At 47.1% G+C, this 16,778-nt stretch overlaps 1 protein-coding gene across 1 annotated transcript in view; it reads right to left on the reverse strand.

Moving 5' to 3' along the window:
• Nucleotides 1-14,085, reverse strand: part of MEIOSIN (meiosis initiator) — a 34,627-nt gene extending 20,542 nt beyond the window's left edge. The window contains exons 1-3 of the mRNA XM_066266689.1: nucleotides 14,015-14,085; nucleotides 12,367-12,444; nucleotides 5,135-5,225 (exon numbers count right to left, since the gene is read on the reverse strand). Of these exons, the coding sequence (XP_066122786.1) occupies nucleotides 5,135-5,225; nucleotides 12,367-12,444; nucleotides 14,015-14,085 (240 nt within the window). The remainder of the gene's footprint in view (nucleotides 1-5,134; nucleotides 5,226-12,366; nucleotides 12,445-14,014) is intronic.
• Between the last annotated feature and the right edge of the window lie 2,693 nt (nucleotides 14,086-16,778).

Below are 16,778 nucleotides of genomic sequence, written 5' to 3' on the forward strand. Positions count from 1 at the left end.
TCTTATTTTTACATTCATCAGGTTTAAGTAAAACACTGCATTACCAGTACAACTGGTTTAATATTTGCAAAGACCATTTGGTAATAATTGGTAGACATCTTGGGAGGGGTTTGATGAAAAATATCCAAGACACAAAACACAAATTACTGTACCGAGTCTGGGATAACAGTTAAAATGGTGCACATGGTAGTGCTGCCGGAAGCTGGTCCGCACTGTCGTATGCCCAGCTGGGCAACGCTTGCACTGCCAGTCGCAGACGCGGAGCAGTCGTGGCTAGCGATTGTGGTCGTAAAGTCTAATGGTCGTAAGTCAATCAATATTTGTATACGTGTGTGTGTGTGTGTGTGTGTGTGTGTGTGTGTATGCTTGGTGTCCTGCCTTGGTGATGAAATGGACAAAAGAGCCTGACCAAGCAGTGGCGCAGTGGATAGAGCGTCAAACTGGGATGCGGAGGACCCAGGTTCGAGACTCTGAGGTCGCCAGCTTGAGCGCTGGCTCATCAGGTTTGAGCAAAGCTCACCAGCTTGGATACAGGTTGCTGGCTCGAGCAAGGGGTTACTTGGTCTGCTGAAGGCCCGTAGTCAGGGCACATATGAGAAAGCAATCAATGAACAATTAAGGAGTCACAACGAAAAACTGATGATTGATGCTTCTCATCTCTCTCTGTTCCTGTCTGTCTGTCCCTATCTATTCCTCTCTCTGACTCTCTCTCTGTCTCTGTAAAAACAAAACAAAACAAAACAAAACAAACAAACAAAAAGAAATGGATAAAAGAGTTATCCTGGTATGCCAAGGTTGCAGGTTTGATCCCCAGTCAGGGCACCTATGAGAAGCCATCAATGAGTACACAACTGAACAGAACAATGAGTTGATTTTTCTTTCTCTTTCTCTCTCTCTCCCTTCACCTTTCTCTCTCTCTCAAATCAATGGAAAAATTAGGCCCTGGCTGGTTGGCTCAGTGGTAGAGTGTTGGCCTGGCATGTGGAAGTCCTGGGTTTGATTTCTGAACAGGGCACATAGGAGAAGCAACCACCTGCTTCTCCACCCCTCTCCTTTCTCTCTCTCTCTCTCCACCTCCTGCACCCATGGCTTGAGACTGGCTTGAGCAAGTTGGCCTTGGGCACTGAGGATGACTCCGTGGACTCACCTAAGGCACTAAAATATAGCTCAGTTGCCGAGCAACAGAGCAGCAGCTCCAGATAGGCAGAGCATCCCCCAGTAGGGGTCTTGGCAGGTGGATCCCAGTTGGTGTGCATGCAGGAGTCTGTCTGTCTTCCTGCCTCTCACTTAATAAAAAAAATTAAAAATAAAGTAAATAAATAAAACACTTGGCACTCAGGGTCTGACACCAAGAACTTTCAGTCAATTGGGAGCAACTGTTATTATCTGCTCTATGCTAGGCCCTTTGATCACTAGGAATAGAGGTTTATATATTATGGTCCTTGCCACCTCAGAACTCTTTACCTAAAGGGGGTCAGAGATAAGAAAATAATCACAGTAATATGCTGAGGACTTTAGTGGTCAGAGGGAGAAGATTCAGAATCATATGGAGCAGGGTGCACTTAATCAGTCAGGATGGCAAGTTAGGATATCCCAGATCTAAAACTGCACCTCATCTCAAACACAGGAGAGTCCACACATAATACATAGCTCCCGTTAGTTTACTGAGCAGCAGACTGAGTAGGTCACTTAGCCCTGATGAATTGTGATGATGTACCCTAGGCAGATTGGTCAAGGGGGAGATCAGAGACTAACAGGAACTCGGGCTGTATGTGGAACACGGAGTCCAGGACTGAAATTAAGGAAGGATAAAGATGGGGAAGAGAAGGGATCATTAAGACAGTATAGAAAATCAATGGATGTCTAACCAGGCGGTGGCACAGTGGATAGATCATTGGACTGGGATGCAGAGGACCCAGGTTCGAAGCTCCAAGGTCGCTGGCTTGAGCGTGGACTCATCTGGCTTGAGCACAGGGTTGCTGGTTTGAGCATGGAATCATAGACATGACCCCATGGTTGCTGGCTTAAGTCCAAAGGTTGTTGGCTTGAAGCCAAGGTCACTGGCTTGAGTAAGGGGTCATTTGTTCTGCTATAGCCCACCAATCAAGGCACATATGAGAAAGCAATTAATGAACAACTAAGGAGTCACAACGAAGAATTGATGCTTCTCATCTCTTCCTTCCTGTCTGTCTCCCCTATCTCTATCTCTGTCACACACACAAAAAAGAAAGTAGGCTGAGGCCTGGGGAGACCTCCATGAGGAAGTATGGTCATTTGGTCAGTGATAAAATTATGCCTGTCCCGACTAGAATGTCATTCCTCCAGATCATAAACTGTATCCCAGACATCTCTGCCTTCCCCGCTAAGAGTTTATGACAGTACCTATGTACACCAAATACTTGAATGTTTGAGGACAAAGGACAAAATTCTGTAAATAATTTTGAACACTGTGGTGGTCTCTGTAATGCCTCTCCCCCAAAACATCTATGTCCTAGTCCCCTGTGAATATGTTGCCTTAGGCCCTGGCCAGTGGTTCAGTGGCCAGAGCGTCACCCTGGCATACAGACACCTCAGGTTTAATTTCCTGTCAGGGCACACAGGTACAGCGACCATCTGCTTCTCCCCCAGCACCTTCCAGCCCCTTCCCTTCCTCTCCTCCTCCCACAGCCAGTGGCTCGATTGGTTCAAGTGTGGCCCTGGGTGTTGAGAATAGCTCCCTCTGAGCATGACAGTCTCAGGCACTAAAAATAGGTAGGTACTCCAGCATTGGCCCAAGATGAGGTTGCTGGGTGGATCCTGGTCAGGGTTCATGCAGGAGCTGCCTCACTATCTCCCCTCCTCTCACCTAAATAATAATAATAATTAATAAATAAATATACATACATATAATATGTATGTTGCTTTATATGACAAAGGGGAGTTTGCAGATGTGATTGATGTGACTGAAGGGTCTTCAGATGGGGAAGTTATTCTGGATTATCTCAGTGAGCTCAACATAATCACAAGGATTTCTTATGAGCAAGAGGCAGGAGAGTCAGAGGCAGAGAAGGCAAAGTGATGACGAGAGCAAAGAGAGAGAAGGCGATATTTGAAAATACTATACTTCTGGCTTTGAAGGGGCCTTGAGCCAAGGAACATAGGTGACCTCTAGAAGTTGGCAAAGGAAAAGGAAACAGATTCTCCTCCGGAGCCTCCAAGAACCAATTCTGCTGACACCCTGACTTCAGACCAGTGAGACTCATTTTGGACTTCTGACCTCCAGAACTACAAAAGAATAAATTTGTGTTGTTTTAAACCATTAAATTTGAGGTAATTTGCTACAGTAGCAACAAGAAACTAATATCAGCACTTAACATTGAGAGATATTTAAGGGGGAGAATTAACATGACTAGAAATGGATGGAATGTTGTAGGCAGGGAGAAGGTTAAAGTTAGGGTCTAGTAAATCTTCCCAAAACACCTGCTCCTCTGAACCTCTCCGGAGGCAAGTAGCACATTCTAGCTGGGATCAGTGACTCCTGTGTTCCAATTTTTATCTTCCTGGCCAGATTCTGAGTTCCCAGAGAGTGAGGACTGGGTCTCGAACTTCTTTGCTTCCCCTTGCTACAATCATAAAAGTTCTGACATCCAACAATCTTTCCATAGATGGCTGGTAAATGAATAAATAAACAACTGAATGAGAGGAACTATAGCAAGAAAACATGCCAAGCCTTCAAGATCTCTAAGTCTCATATTAAGTTGTTCCTACTGGGAGTGAGGTGTTAGCTCAGCACTATATACATTTATTGAATAGCTGATGGGGATATGCAGAGAAGCTTAATCTGTTTCTATCTAGTGGAGATGACACCCACAGGTCACAAAACAGGGCGGGAACTAAAATTATTCAGGGCCCATCACGACTGTTACATCATTTTGGCTTCACAATATCTCTGGGTAGGAGCAGTTATTTTTACTAATTTTACAGTTGAGAAACCTGAAGTTTGAGAGGCTGATAACCTGAGTGGCCGGCCCAGGGTTCTGCAGTTGTAGAGCTGGAGGGCTCGAACCCATGGCTGGTTGACTCCCAAAGCAATGACCTTCACCTGGCTCCTTGTCTAATTTTACCTCCCAGTTCCTCCTGCCCTCTTTGTGAGAAAGAATCCTGCAGTTATGGGCTCAGAGACTCGCAGGAATTCCATTCCCATCTCAGTGCCGGCTCTGAAAGGGTTTGTCTAGGTTTCTCAGGACAAGAGAAGTTAACCTGCTCACTGATATTTTAATTTTTCCATTGACTGGAGAGAGAGAGAAAGAGAGAGAGAGAGAGAGAGGCATCAACTCCTTGTTCCACTTAGTTGTTCCATTTATTTGTCACTCACTGAATGTTTCTCATATGTGCTCTGACTGGAGATTGTACCTGTGACCTTGGTGTGCACGACTTTCTAGCCACTGAGTCACCTGGCCAGGGCCACTCACTTACTGGCCACTCACTTACTGACATTTTAACCAATTTGTTTTGTTTTTAGTGAGAGGAGGGGAGACAGAGAGAGAAACTCCCACATGCATCTCAACCAGGATCCACCTGGCAAGCCCACTAGGGGGCAATGCTCTGCCCATCTGGGCCATTGCAACAGGAACCATTCTAGTGCCTGAAGCAGAAGCCATGGACCCATCCTCAGCATCCGGACCAACTTTGCTCCAATGGAGCCTTGGCTGCATTGGGGGGGAGAGAGAGATAGAGATAAAGGAGAAGAAAAAGGGTGGAGAAGCAGATGGGTGCTTCTCCTGTGTGCCCTACCAGGAATCAAATCCAGGACATCCACACGCTGGGTCAATGCTCTACCACTGAGCCAACCTGCCAGGGCCACAACCAGAGCCATTTTTTAGCACCTGAGGTGCAGGCCATGGAGCCATTCTCAGCGCCCAAGGCCAACTCATTTGAGTCAATTGAGCCTTGGCTGCAGGAGGGGAGAAGAGAGAAAGAGAGAAAGGGGAGGAGTAGAGAAGCAGATGGTCACTTCTCCTGTGTGCCCTGATAGGGAACTGAACCCAGGATATCCATGTGCTAGGTCCACACTCACTGAGCCAACCGGCCAGGGCGTTACTGACATTTTAAAATCTACATCCCAAATCTACCTCCTCTCCTTCAGTCCACATACCTTGGTGAACTTCTTGACACTAGTCTTTGCGGCCACAGGTAGCAGCAATGCCAACTCGTGGAGTTTGCCTGTGTGGTTTTTCCTTTGCTTCCTATGTTGGGACAAGAATTAGTTTTGATTAGGACATCCAAAACGGAACTTGGCATCTTACTCCCAAACCTGTCTCAGTGTTCCTCATCTCAGGGAATTCCCTTGCCCCAGGCATCCAAGACAGAATCCTAGGCATTATCTGAACATTAACCCTTATCCACTTGTCCAATTGGTCACCAAATCTTTCCAATTCCTCGTCTAATCTCTTCTCTCCGTCCCTACAGCCCCTGTCTTAGTCCATTTACTGACATCCTCATAGGCCTCCCAGCTTCTCACTTGGCTTCCTCCAGTCCCTACTCTCTACTAGAATCAGATTGTTCTTTCTGAAACACAAATCTGATCAGTTTCCTCATCTGTGCAATGGGAATGAGGATATTCATTCAGGCTCACAGTATTATCAATAGGACTAAATAAATTAGTGTGTGAAACCACCCAGCACAGTTCCTCTTCCTCCATGCAGCACACCCACACCTTTCTTCCCCCAGAGGCATGCGTCTTCTAAACTCTAAGGGTCCCCACAAGACTTGCAACCAGGGGAGCAGCAGCTCATCCAGAACTAACCCCCTGAACCTGTCTCCAAGTCCCCTTTCCTCTGACTCTCCAGTGAGGCAGAGCAGCCCTGCCCAGGCTCTCTTGCTGCTTCTTTCACCCTAAGTCCTTCCTCGTTTCACTGTCCCCAGCTTTAAAAAACGTCCTCTCAAAATTGAAAAAAAAAAAAACCCCAAAAACTCTCCTGGCACAGAACCTGATATATTAGGTGCCTAATAAGTGCTTCAAACCTCTCAATGCCATCCTATTATTAAGGATCAAGTTAAAACCCTCGGCGTGGCTTACAATGCCCCTCACAGCCTGGCCTGGCTGACCATTCTCTTACTTCCTTTGGTTCTCTCCCACAGTCGAAGAGCCTAACTCTACAGGACAGGTGAGGTACCTCTGCTATGGTTCGCAGCCCATGTTTATGAACTTCTCTGCTCCCTGAACTGGGCTGAGAGCTGGATGGGGGGCACCACTGTATCTCTGCACCTACAACAGGGTCTGGTCCATTGAAGGAACTCAGTGCATATTTGCTAAATGAATGAATAAAAAAGGGCAGATGAAGAACTTCCGGGATCTAATCCCTGAATTCATAATTCATAATATACCTGTGCACATACACCTCCATACTCTCTCCTGACAGGTGGAGACACAAAGACATTGGCATCTCTCCTAAATTATGTCACTGCCATTGTTTATGCTACTTTTTCAGGTATGCCTGAACACCTCTGTCTCCATCAATTCTTATTTCTCCTTCCTTTGGGGTCAGGTTCAATCACCATCTGCTCCAGGAAGCCTCCCCAACTTCCCTTGTCCTCTTGCCAGGCCCTGGGATGGACACTGCAAAAATGGAGAGGAATCCTTGTCACTCCCTTTGAGAATATGGGGAAGCAGTGTGGATAACACACTTATTTCTCGATTTCAAACTCTGATGCTCTAAAAGAACCTTTCTCATTCATTCAGCAATTACTTATTGAGCACCAACTATGTGCCAGGAACTGTGATAAGTGACAGGGATAAAAATATAAAAAAACAAGTACAGCTCCTTCTAAAGCCCACAGTATAGTCAGGAATAAAGTCATTAATGAAACTGTCACACAAACATAAAGTTGCAACTAGGACCAGAATCAGCTATATAATGTGCTTGGGGAGGGGCACTACAAATTAAAATGTGGGACCCTTTGCTCAAAAATTGATAATTTCGCCTGACCATAAGGTGGCGCAGTGGATAGAGCATCGGACTAGGATGCAGAGGACCCAGGTTAGAGACCCCAAGGTCGCCAGTTTGACCGCGGGCTCATCTGGTTTGAGCAAAAGCTCACCAGCTTGGACCCAAGGTTGCTGGCTTGAGCAAAGGGTTACTCAGTCTGCTGAAGGCCCGTGGTCAAGGCACATATGAGAAAGCAATCAATGAACAACTAAGGTGTTGCAACGAAAAACTGATGATTGATGCTTCTCATCTCTCTCCGTTCCTGTCTGTCTGTCCCTGTCTATCCCTCTCTCTGACTCTCTCTCTGTCCCTGTAAAAAAAATAAAAATTAAAAAATTAATTATTTCAAGATGGTGAGAACAAAGCATTTAACCAAGCACTGGGCTCTTCTAACCACAAGATGCTGTGACTATACATGGGTCATATGCTTATGAAGTTGACCCTGATGGTCCGGGACAAAGGTAAGTAAGGTATTGTTTGATGTTATAGAAGCTTGGAATGGGTGGCTTTTATCCAATCAATGAGGTTTACCCTAAGGAAGTAAACCAGGCTATAACCTTTTCTGAAGGAAATGTATAGGTGAAGAGCAAAAGAGAACATTTCAGACAGAGGGAGCATGTGCAAAGGCCCTATGGCACAAGGGATCATGGAGAACTCAAAAGCAATAAAGCTGGAGTGTCTGCAGCACAGAAAGCATGTCCTTTCTGTGAGACAAGACTGGAGAACATGATAGGGGCCAGAAGAAGCAGGGTCTTAGGCTCATAAGACAGAAGAGTTTTGCCTTTATCTTAAGACCAATGAGAAGTCATTAAAGGTCTTTACACAGGGGATATCATTAGTTCACATCTCAAAATTTCAATGAATACATAAAACTATATATATTAGTCAACTGAGTGAAGCAGTGAAAGAAAATAAATCACCTAGTTGCTTCCTGGTAAAAACCATAACTTTGAAAGCAAGGGTATTGGGGTTTTGAGCCTTGGAGAAAAACTGGGTAGGCTGATCTCTAAACCTGTCCAACTCTGATATTTACGTTTTGCATACCACTTTCCTTTTGTTCTAGAGTAGCCCCTGGAAGACCCAGCAAGAAACAACACAGAAAGCAAGGAACAAAAAACGTCCCTGCCTGCATATTATTTGGCCAGGTCTGAGAAAAAGAATTTCATAGCATCTTGTAGTCCCTGGGTATTTACTCTGGGTTTTGCAAAGCACCAAGACAGCCTTCTGTGCAAACACAGAATTTTCAGAAAAAGATTTGGAGGAAACAAAAGGGTGACTAAAAATAACAAAATCCTGGGATCTCCTAGGCAGTAGTCCTAAAAAAGTGTGACCTGGGCTCTGCTCACAGGGCCCTGTTGGAGCCAGACATTCCCTCCTAAGGCTGCCCCTTTCTTTGCTGGATGGTTCTGGCTTTAGCCAAGTTCTTTCCTCATAGTCTCTACACTGTTTACCCACTTACCCCAGCTCTGCCCTCTGGGTCTGCAGGGAACAGGTCAGCTCAAGTCACATGGGTCCCTTTGTGTTTGTTTGTTTTTTTAAATGCCAAATTTATTTCTGCCTTAGGGTCTTTCTACTCCCTCTACCTGGAGTGTTCTTTTGCCCTGATTTTTTCTTTTCATGTCTGGTTTCTTTCCCACTCACCACTGATCTTTTTTTTTTTTTTTACAGGAACAGAGAGAGAGTCAGAGAGAGGGATAGACAGAGACAGACAGACAGGAACGAAGAGAGATGAGAAGCATCAATCATCAGTTTTTCGTTGCAACACCTTAGTTGTTCATTGATTGCTTTCTCGTATGTGCCTTGACTGTGGGCCTTCAGCAGACTGAGTAACCTCTTGCTTGAGCCAGCGACCTTGGGTCCAAGCTGGTGAGCTTTTGTTCAAACCAGATGAGCCCACGCTCAAGCTGGTGACCTCAGGGTCTCGAACCTGGGTCCTTCTGCATCCCAGTCTGACGCTCTATCCACTGCGCTACCACCTGGTCAGGCCTCACCACTGATCTTTTTTTTTTTTTTTTTAAGAGAGAATCTTTTTTTTTAAAGGTAACTCACAGTTTTATTTTTATTTATTTATTCATTTTAGAGAGGAGAGGGAAGGACAGAGAGAGAGAGAGAGAGAGAGAGAGAAGGGGGGAGGAGCTGGAAGCATCAACTCCCATATGTGCCTTGACCAGGCAAACCCAGGGTTTTGAACTGGCGACCTCAGCATTTCCAGGTTGATGCTTTATCCACTGCGCCACCACAGGTCAGGCGACATGACCTTTTTAAATTAATCCTCATTTAAAAAAAAATTTATTTATTCATTTTAGAGAGGAGAGGGAGAGACAGAGAGAGAGAGAGAGAGAGAGAGAAGAGAGAGAGAGAGAGAAGGGGGGAGGAGCTGGAAGCATCAACTCCCATATAACATGACCTTTTTAAAATAAGCACATTTGATCATGCCTTAAATAAGTTCATTCTTTGTCACATGCCATATCATTTGTCAGCATCTGAAATCTTATTTAATTTCCATAAGAGGATATATTTTTGCTCATCACCAGATGAGCCCGCGCTCAAGCTGGTGACCTCGGGGTCTTGAACCCGGGTCCTCTGCATCCCAGTCCGACGCTTTATCCACTGCGCCACTGCCTGGTCAGGCTTTAACTATAATTTTTAATATGTTGTTAGTGGAAGAAGGAGCCCAAGAAGGCAAAATTGCCTAGGGCCCATGAATGTCATGTGGCTCTGGCTTTATCCCTAGCTCCTAGAATAATGCCCAGCACTTAGTAGGTGCTCAATGAAAAACTGAATTAATGAATACTCTTCTGTCTTATGGATGGCCTCTTAGGCTTTGAAATGACAAATAATTCTAATTCCTGGGTTTCCTCTTCTCTGAGCTAATCAGCCTAAAAACTCCCTAGTTCCTTTGTTTTATGGAAGCTGAAAGGAGCCTTAACCAAGAGCCAGTACAAATTTCTCATATTAGGTATGGGAAAACCAAGGCCCAGTCCCTAATTTGCTCTAACATGCATGGGAATTTAAGAGTTAGAGCTGCTCCAGCTCTGGTTGGTTTGCTCAGTGGTAGAGCATCAGCCAAGTGTGTGGATGTCCCGGGTTTGAGTCCCAGTCAGGGCACACAGGAGAAGTGACCATCTGCTTCTTTTCCTCTTCCTCTCCCTCTCCCTCTTCTCTCTCTCTCTTTTCTCCTCCCACAGCCAAGGCTTGATCGATTTCAGTACATCCACCCCAGGCACTGAGGATGGCTCCCTAGAGACTGCCCCAGGTGCTAAAAATAGCTCAGTTGTGAGCATGATCCCAGATGGGTAGAGCATCGGCCCTAGATGGGGGGGTTGCTGAATGGATCCTGATCAGGGCACATGGGGGAGTATTTCCCTTCCTCTCACTTGGGAAAAAAAAAAGTTAGAGTTGCTCCAAAGTGGAACAAATCAGGAAGCAGTCCCAAGAGGCAGCATAAGAGTTGCCTATTGCCTGACCAGGCTGTAGTGCAGTGGCTAGAGTGTCGGATTGGGACACTGAGGACTCAGGTTCAAAACCCCGAGGTTGCTGGCTTGAGTGTGGGCTCATGTGGCCTGAGCACAGGCTCACCACCTTGAGTGCTGGGTTGCTGGCTTGAGTGTGGGATCATAGACATGACCCTATGGTCGCTGGCCTGAAGCCCAAGGTCGCTGGCTTGAGCCCAAGGTCACTGGCTTAAGTAAGGGGTCATTCGCTCTCCTGTAGCCCCCGGGTCAAGGCACGTATGAGAAAGCAATCAATGAGCCACTAAGGAGCTTAAGGAGTCACAGCAAAGAATTGATGCTTCTCATCTCTCTCCCTTCCTGTCTCTCTGTCACAGAAGAAAAAAAGAGTTGCTTATAAGCTCCAGTTTTGAAAGCAGACAGACCTAGACTGAAATCCCAGCTCTGCCACTTGTTTGTGACCTTCAGCAACTCCTATCTGTCTGAGCCTGTTGCTAGCTCATTTATAAAATGAGGGGGCTAGGAACTTTGAGCTTGTCAGGAAGATGTTTAGCATAGTACCTGGGACACGGGGAATGCTCACAAAACATTAGTTCAAGACATAGGGTAGGCCCTGGCCGGTTGGCTCAGCGGTAGAGCATCGGCCTGGCATGCGGGGGACCTGGGTTCGATTCCCGGCCAGGGCACATAGGAGAAGCGCCCATTTGCTTCTCCACCCCCACCCCCTCCTTCCTCTCTGTCTCTCTCTTCCCCTCCCGCAGCCAAGGCTCCATTGGAGCAAAGATGGCCCAGGCGCTGGGGATGGCTCCTTGGCCTCTGCCCCAGGCACTAGAGTGGCTCTGGTCGCGGCAGAGCGACCCCCCCCCCCCCCGGGGGCAGAGCATCGCCCCCTGGTGGGCAGAGCATTGCCCCTGGTGGGCGTGCCGGGTTGATCCCGGTCGGGCGCATGCGGAAGTCTGTCTGACTGTCTTTCCCCGTTTCCAGCTTCAGAAAAATAAAAAGAAAAAAAAAAAAGACATAGGGTAGTCATTTGTCAGAATTATTCAGGGATAAGGAGTATTAAAGAATGGGGTGCAGGTATTTATTGTATGACTATGATTGATAAAACTGTTGTTTTGGGTTGACCAATATCCAAGCCCTCCTTTTCTGGTAATAGTTTCCTTTGGGGAGCCACCCTCCCCCATTCTCAGTCCCTGTGGTTCAGAGAGGGTAACATCAATCTCCCCTTCCACTAGGGAGCACAGAAGTAAGGTTCACCCTTGGAGTTATGTTGACTGGTTCAGGATTGGGGTCATTACCCTGGTTTGGCCAATCAGTCAATGGGTTCTGCAATGAGGCTCAATGCTGGGGTTGTCAAGTTAGCAAGATATGGACTTGGAGCTACTGGAAGCCAACGTGCCCTCACAAAAGAAGAGGCCTGCTTGAGAAGGCAGCTAATAGTGACCATAGCTGAGCAGAGAAAGGCAGTTTCATGGCAACACCATTTAACTCCCATTTGGAACCAGCCAAGCCTGGTGTCCCTGCTTCTTGTTTGTTTGTTTAAAGAATCCAATAGCCTGACCAGGTGGTGGCACAGTGGAAAGAGCGTCAGATTGGGATGCGCCCAGAGGACCCAGGTTCAAAACCCCGAGGTCGCCAGCTTGAGTGCAGGCTCATCTGGTTTGAGCACGGGGTCACTTGGTCTGCTATGGCCCCCCACTCAATGCACATATGAGAAAGCAAAAAGTGAACAACTAAGGTGCCACAATGAAGAACTGATGCTTCTCATCTCTCTCCCTTCCTGTCTATCCCTCTCTCTGTCTCTGTCACAAAAAAAGAATCCAATAAATCCCCTTTTAGGTTTCAGCTGGTTTCAGCTAGGTTTCTGTTAATTGCAACTAAGAGTCTTTCTTAATACAAGGACCCCACACCTAGAAAGGGGTGAAAGAGAATGCACTGCTGGTGACCTCTGAGAATCCAGGAGGAATGGGCAGTGAGATAAGCATTCGTCATTTTCTTTATAGTGCTCCTTCTGAGTACAGTACCTAAGTAGAGAATTTGAATAAAGTAGACACCCTATTTTTGGAGTTAATAAGTGAATGAGATGAATGGACAGAAAGTCATTGGTGGGGGGCAGCAAAGGATAAGATGATTTTTGGCTATGTTTTTCTTTTTGGTTTTTTTTTCTTTCTTTCTTTCTTTCTTTTTTATAGACACAGAGAGTGAGTCAGAGAGGGGGACAGACAGGGACAGACAGACAGGAACGGAGAGAGATGAGAAGCATCAATCATCAGCTTTTCATTGCGCGTTGCAACACCTTAGTTGTTCATTGATTGCTCGCTTCTATGTGCCTTGACCGCGGGCCTTCAGCAGACCAAGTAACCACTTGCTGGAGCCAGCAACCTTGGGTTCAAGCTGGTGGGCTTTTTACTCAAACCAGATGAGCTCGTGCTCAAGCTGGCGACCTCGGGGTCTCGAACCTGGGTTCTCTGCATCCCAGTCCGGCGCTCTATGCACTGCGCCACCGCCTGGTCAGGCTGTTTTTTTGTTTGTTTGTTTGTTTTGTATTTTTCCAAAGCTGAAAATGGGGAGGCAGTCAGACAGACTCCCACGTGCGCCCGACCAGGATCCACCCGGCATGCCCACCAGGGGGCGATGCTCTGCCCATTTGGGGGCATTGCTCTGCTGCAATCAGAGCCATTCTAGTGCCTTAGGCAGAGGTCACAGAGCCATCCTCAGCGCCTGGGCCAACTTTGCTCCAATGGAGCCTCAGCTGCGGGAGGGGAAGAGAGAGACAGAAAGGAAGGAGAGGGGGAGGGGTAGAGAAGCAGATGGGCGCTTCTCCTGTGTGCCCTGGCCCGGAATCGAACCCGGTACTCCTGCACACCAGGCTGACACTCTACCACTGAACCAACCAGCCAGGGCCTGTTTTTTGTTTTTTATTTTGAGAGAGACACAACTCATAGTTATTCATTAATTGCTTCTCATATGTGCCTTGGCCTGGGGGGCTCCAGCCAAGCCAGTGACCCCTTGATCAAGCCAGTGACTTTGGGCTTCAAGCCAGTGACCATGAAATCATGTCTATGATCCCACGCTCAAACCAGTGACCTAGTGCTCAAGCTGGTGAGCCTGTACTCAAGCCGGCAACCTCAGGGTTTCAAACCTGGGACCTAAGCATCCCAGGTGGACGCTTTATCCTCTGTGCCACCAACGGTCAGGCAGGCTATGTTTTCCTTATCCTGACTTGGGAGGGAGGGAGAAAACTGATCCAACCCCAATCTGTGAAAATCCCCTCTATAGGGTTCCAGACATTTGGTAGGTGCTTGATAGATGGATGAATGAATATGTGAATAAAAGGAAGGAAGAGCACTTAAGACACTTAAAATGCCAAAGACTGCAAAGGCTTAGGGATGATCTTTGCCAGCCACCTCCATCTTCTCTCATCTTGAAAATGGTGGTTATATTCCTTGTGGAGTTATTGGGATTAAAGCATATCATACAAACAAAAGGTTTAGCGAAGAGTCTAACAGAACAAAATCCTCAGTAAACATCATTGTTATTATTATTCAACCAGAGTGGCTGGAGATGTAAGGAAGATGGTGAGAGGGAATTTACCTGTCACTGTAACTCAGAGTACTGGCTTTGGGATGTTCAGGGGAACACAAATATCTGCTGGAACCCCACATCTGCAAAAGAACAAAGACTTATTAGTGACCTCTGGGACTCCAGAAGAAATAGGCAGCAAGACAGGCAACCTTCATTTTCCCCACAGTGCTCCTTTGAGCACTAGAGATCCCAAAATGGAGTCCATAAGCCCCATTAATACGGGCCCAGAGACTAAATTAATGCCCCAAAACTCTACACTGAAGCCCACGAGTCCCAAATTGCAAATTTGAGCCTCTAAGTCATGATTCAGAGCAAAACTAAAAAGCAAATTCCCAAACTTTGACATCAGAATTTCACTCTTTTTTTTTTTCCTTTTTTTTTTATAGGGACAGAGAGAGAGTCAGAGAGAGGGATAGACAGGGACAGAGAGAGATGAGAAGCAGCAATCATCAGTTTTTTGTTGCGACACCTTAGTTGTTCATTGATTGCTTTCTCATATGTGCCATGACTGTGGGCCTTCAGTAGACCGAGTAACCCCTTGCTCGAGCTAGCGACCTTGGGTTCAAGCTGGTGAGCTTTTGCTCAAATTAGATGAGCCCGCGCTCAAGCTGGTGACCTCGGAGTCTCGAACTTGGTTCCTCGGCATCCCAGTCTGACGCTCTATCCACTGCGCCACCGCCTGGTCAGGCAGTAAGTATTTCAGTCTTAATAGTGAGAGCTATTAATGAAATGGAGACTACCAGGCCTGAAAACTATGGCTTGAGATCTCTAGACTGTGATTTTAAGACACTAAACTATGATTTTAAATTCCCAAAGTGAGGACCTAGAACTCAAAAAGGAGTTCTTCCAAACCTAAAAACCCTAACTGATACTGACATACCCTAGACCCCTCAACTGTCAACTTGATTCCCAAATATAACCCCAATCCTAATATTAAGATAACAGACCACAAACCTTAACACTGAGAACCCAAACCCTAAATAAATCTAAGCCCTCCAAAGGATACCTTAGCCTCCCAAATTGACCTCAGATTCTAAAATACCTTAAAACCCCCAAACAAAGATCTATTTCTGAGACCCAGACTCACCATATTCCAGGGACTCCAGACCCTAAAACTTAATTCTCAAGGTCCCAAACTGTGACTCTAGACCCTAAATCTCATAACTTATACTCTACATTGAGATTCCAGACCCTAAATCTATACTGAGGCTCCAATCTTGCCAAATCAGACCCCAGACCCTCAAAATGATACATCAGAACTCAAAACTAAGACTTCCAGATTCCAAAATTAGGATCTCAGGATTCTAACACGAAAGTTTTCAGTCACAAAACCCAAGGCCTTCAGATTTTAAAACTCACTATATCCAGACACAAATCTCGAGACCCCTGCCCCCCGGATCCCCAACACTCCTAGAGCCTTGCAGCATCTCAAACTTGAGCCTGGATCCCAAAACCTAGGCCCAGCTTCAAACCCTAACGCAGCTCTGCTGCCCGAGTCCTGCCTCATCCACAACCCTGCCCCGGGGACACTCTGGCCCCTACACCCCTGAGTCCCCAGCTGGAGGTCACCGCCACAAAGTGCTGCTCCCCCTCTGGCCGGTAGTGCCAGTGAGTTCCCCACCCCAATTCCCCTTAGCCTCCAACACCCGCCTCGGCATGTGCAAAATGGCGTGAGGCCCTGCTTCTGGTGTAGCGCCAGCTCCACTCTTCGAAGCCAGATCAGGCTGCGTCTCGTGCGGGTGGTGGAAGACTGGCGGTGCGTGCCGGCCCTAGGCCGGTCTCGGCCAGCCGGGTTCCATCCGGGGCGTGGGGGTGGGCACGAACGCCCTGGCGCAAGGCTCCGGTGCGAGGCCTGAGGAGAAGAGCAAGTGTGTGCTCCTGAGGCCAGGCCACGCCCCCACTAGGTCCCACCAAGAGTGTTGGGCGCGTGACTGGAAACGGGAAAAAGCAGCGTGCAAATGGCCATGCGCACGCGCGCCTGTTTAAGGGCCCTGTCTTCTGGCATAGCGCGAACTCGGCTTCGCGCCTCCTAACATAATCTCTGCAGCAGCGCGCCAAAGCGCCGACCAATCAGCGCGCAGTCAACCATTCGTCTTTGCAGCGGACCCCGCCCCGCCTGGCCACGCGCCCTCGATGCCAAGCCCCCTGACAGCTCCAGCAGTCCTGGGCCCGCGGATCCTTATCAAGAGCAGGCGGGGTCTTCCCAACCGCCAACTCGCCTAAGGGGATATCTGGCCTCTCATCCTTCAGGCCCTACAGTGCCCCATTGCCATCATTTTCCTTCAGGGCTTGTTGTTAACGAGGGCCTATTGTTGCCAAGCACCATGCTGCAAGTTGAAATTTAGCTGCGATCTTCCCAGTGCAGTCTGGAAGGCTTACAGATCTTGAGAATCTAATAAGGCAGGAAGGAGGCTACATTAAAGTGCGATACATTGAGAAAACAGACAAGAGGACCATTGGAATTGGGCCTTAGTCGCAGTTCCTCTCATGAAGATGTTTGTGCCTTGATATTGAAAGCTCTCCATTTGAGAAAGCTGGCTTTCATGGCCCTTGAGGAGAATGGACTGGAAAATGAGTGGAGAGTAAACGCCCTGGTATCCAACACATTTCAGTTTCAATCACTTTCGTGTTGGGTTGCCATGGAGAAGAGGCTTAATCTCTTTCTGCCTTATATATAAATTTAGAATAATTCTTACTAGGTTGTCTTGCATGTAATTAGCATACATGTGGTATTTCCTCAACACTTATTTACACTGTTGTGGGTGCTTGTACA

The sequence above is a fragment of the Saccopteryx bilineata genome, chromosome 3 (assembly GCF_036850765.1).
Source record: "Saccopteryx bilineata isolate mSacBil1 chromosome 3, mSacBil1_pri_phased_curated, whole genome shotgun sequence".
Taxonomy (NCBI): domain Eukaryota; kingdom Metazoa; phylum Chordata; class Mammalia; order Chiroptera; family Emballonuridae; genus Saccopteryx; species Saccopteryx bilineata.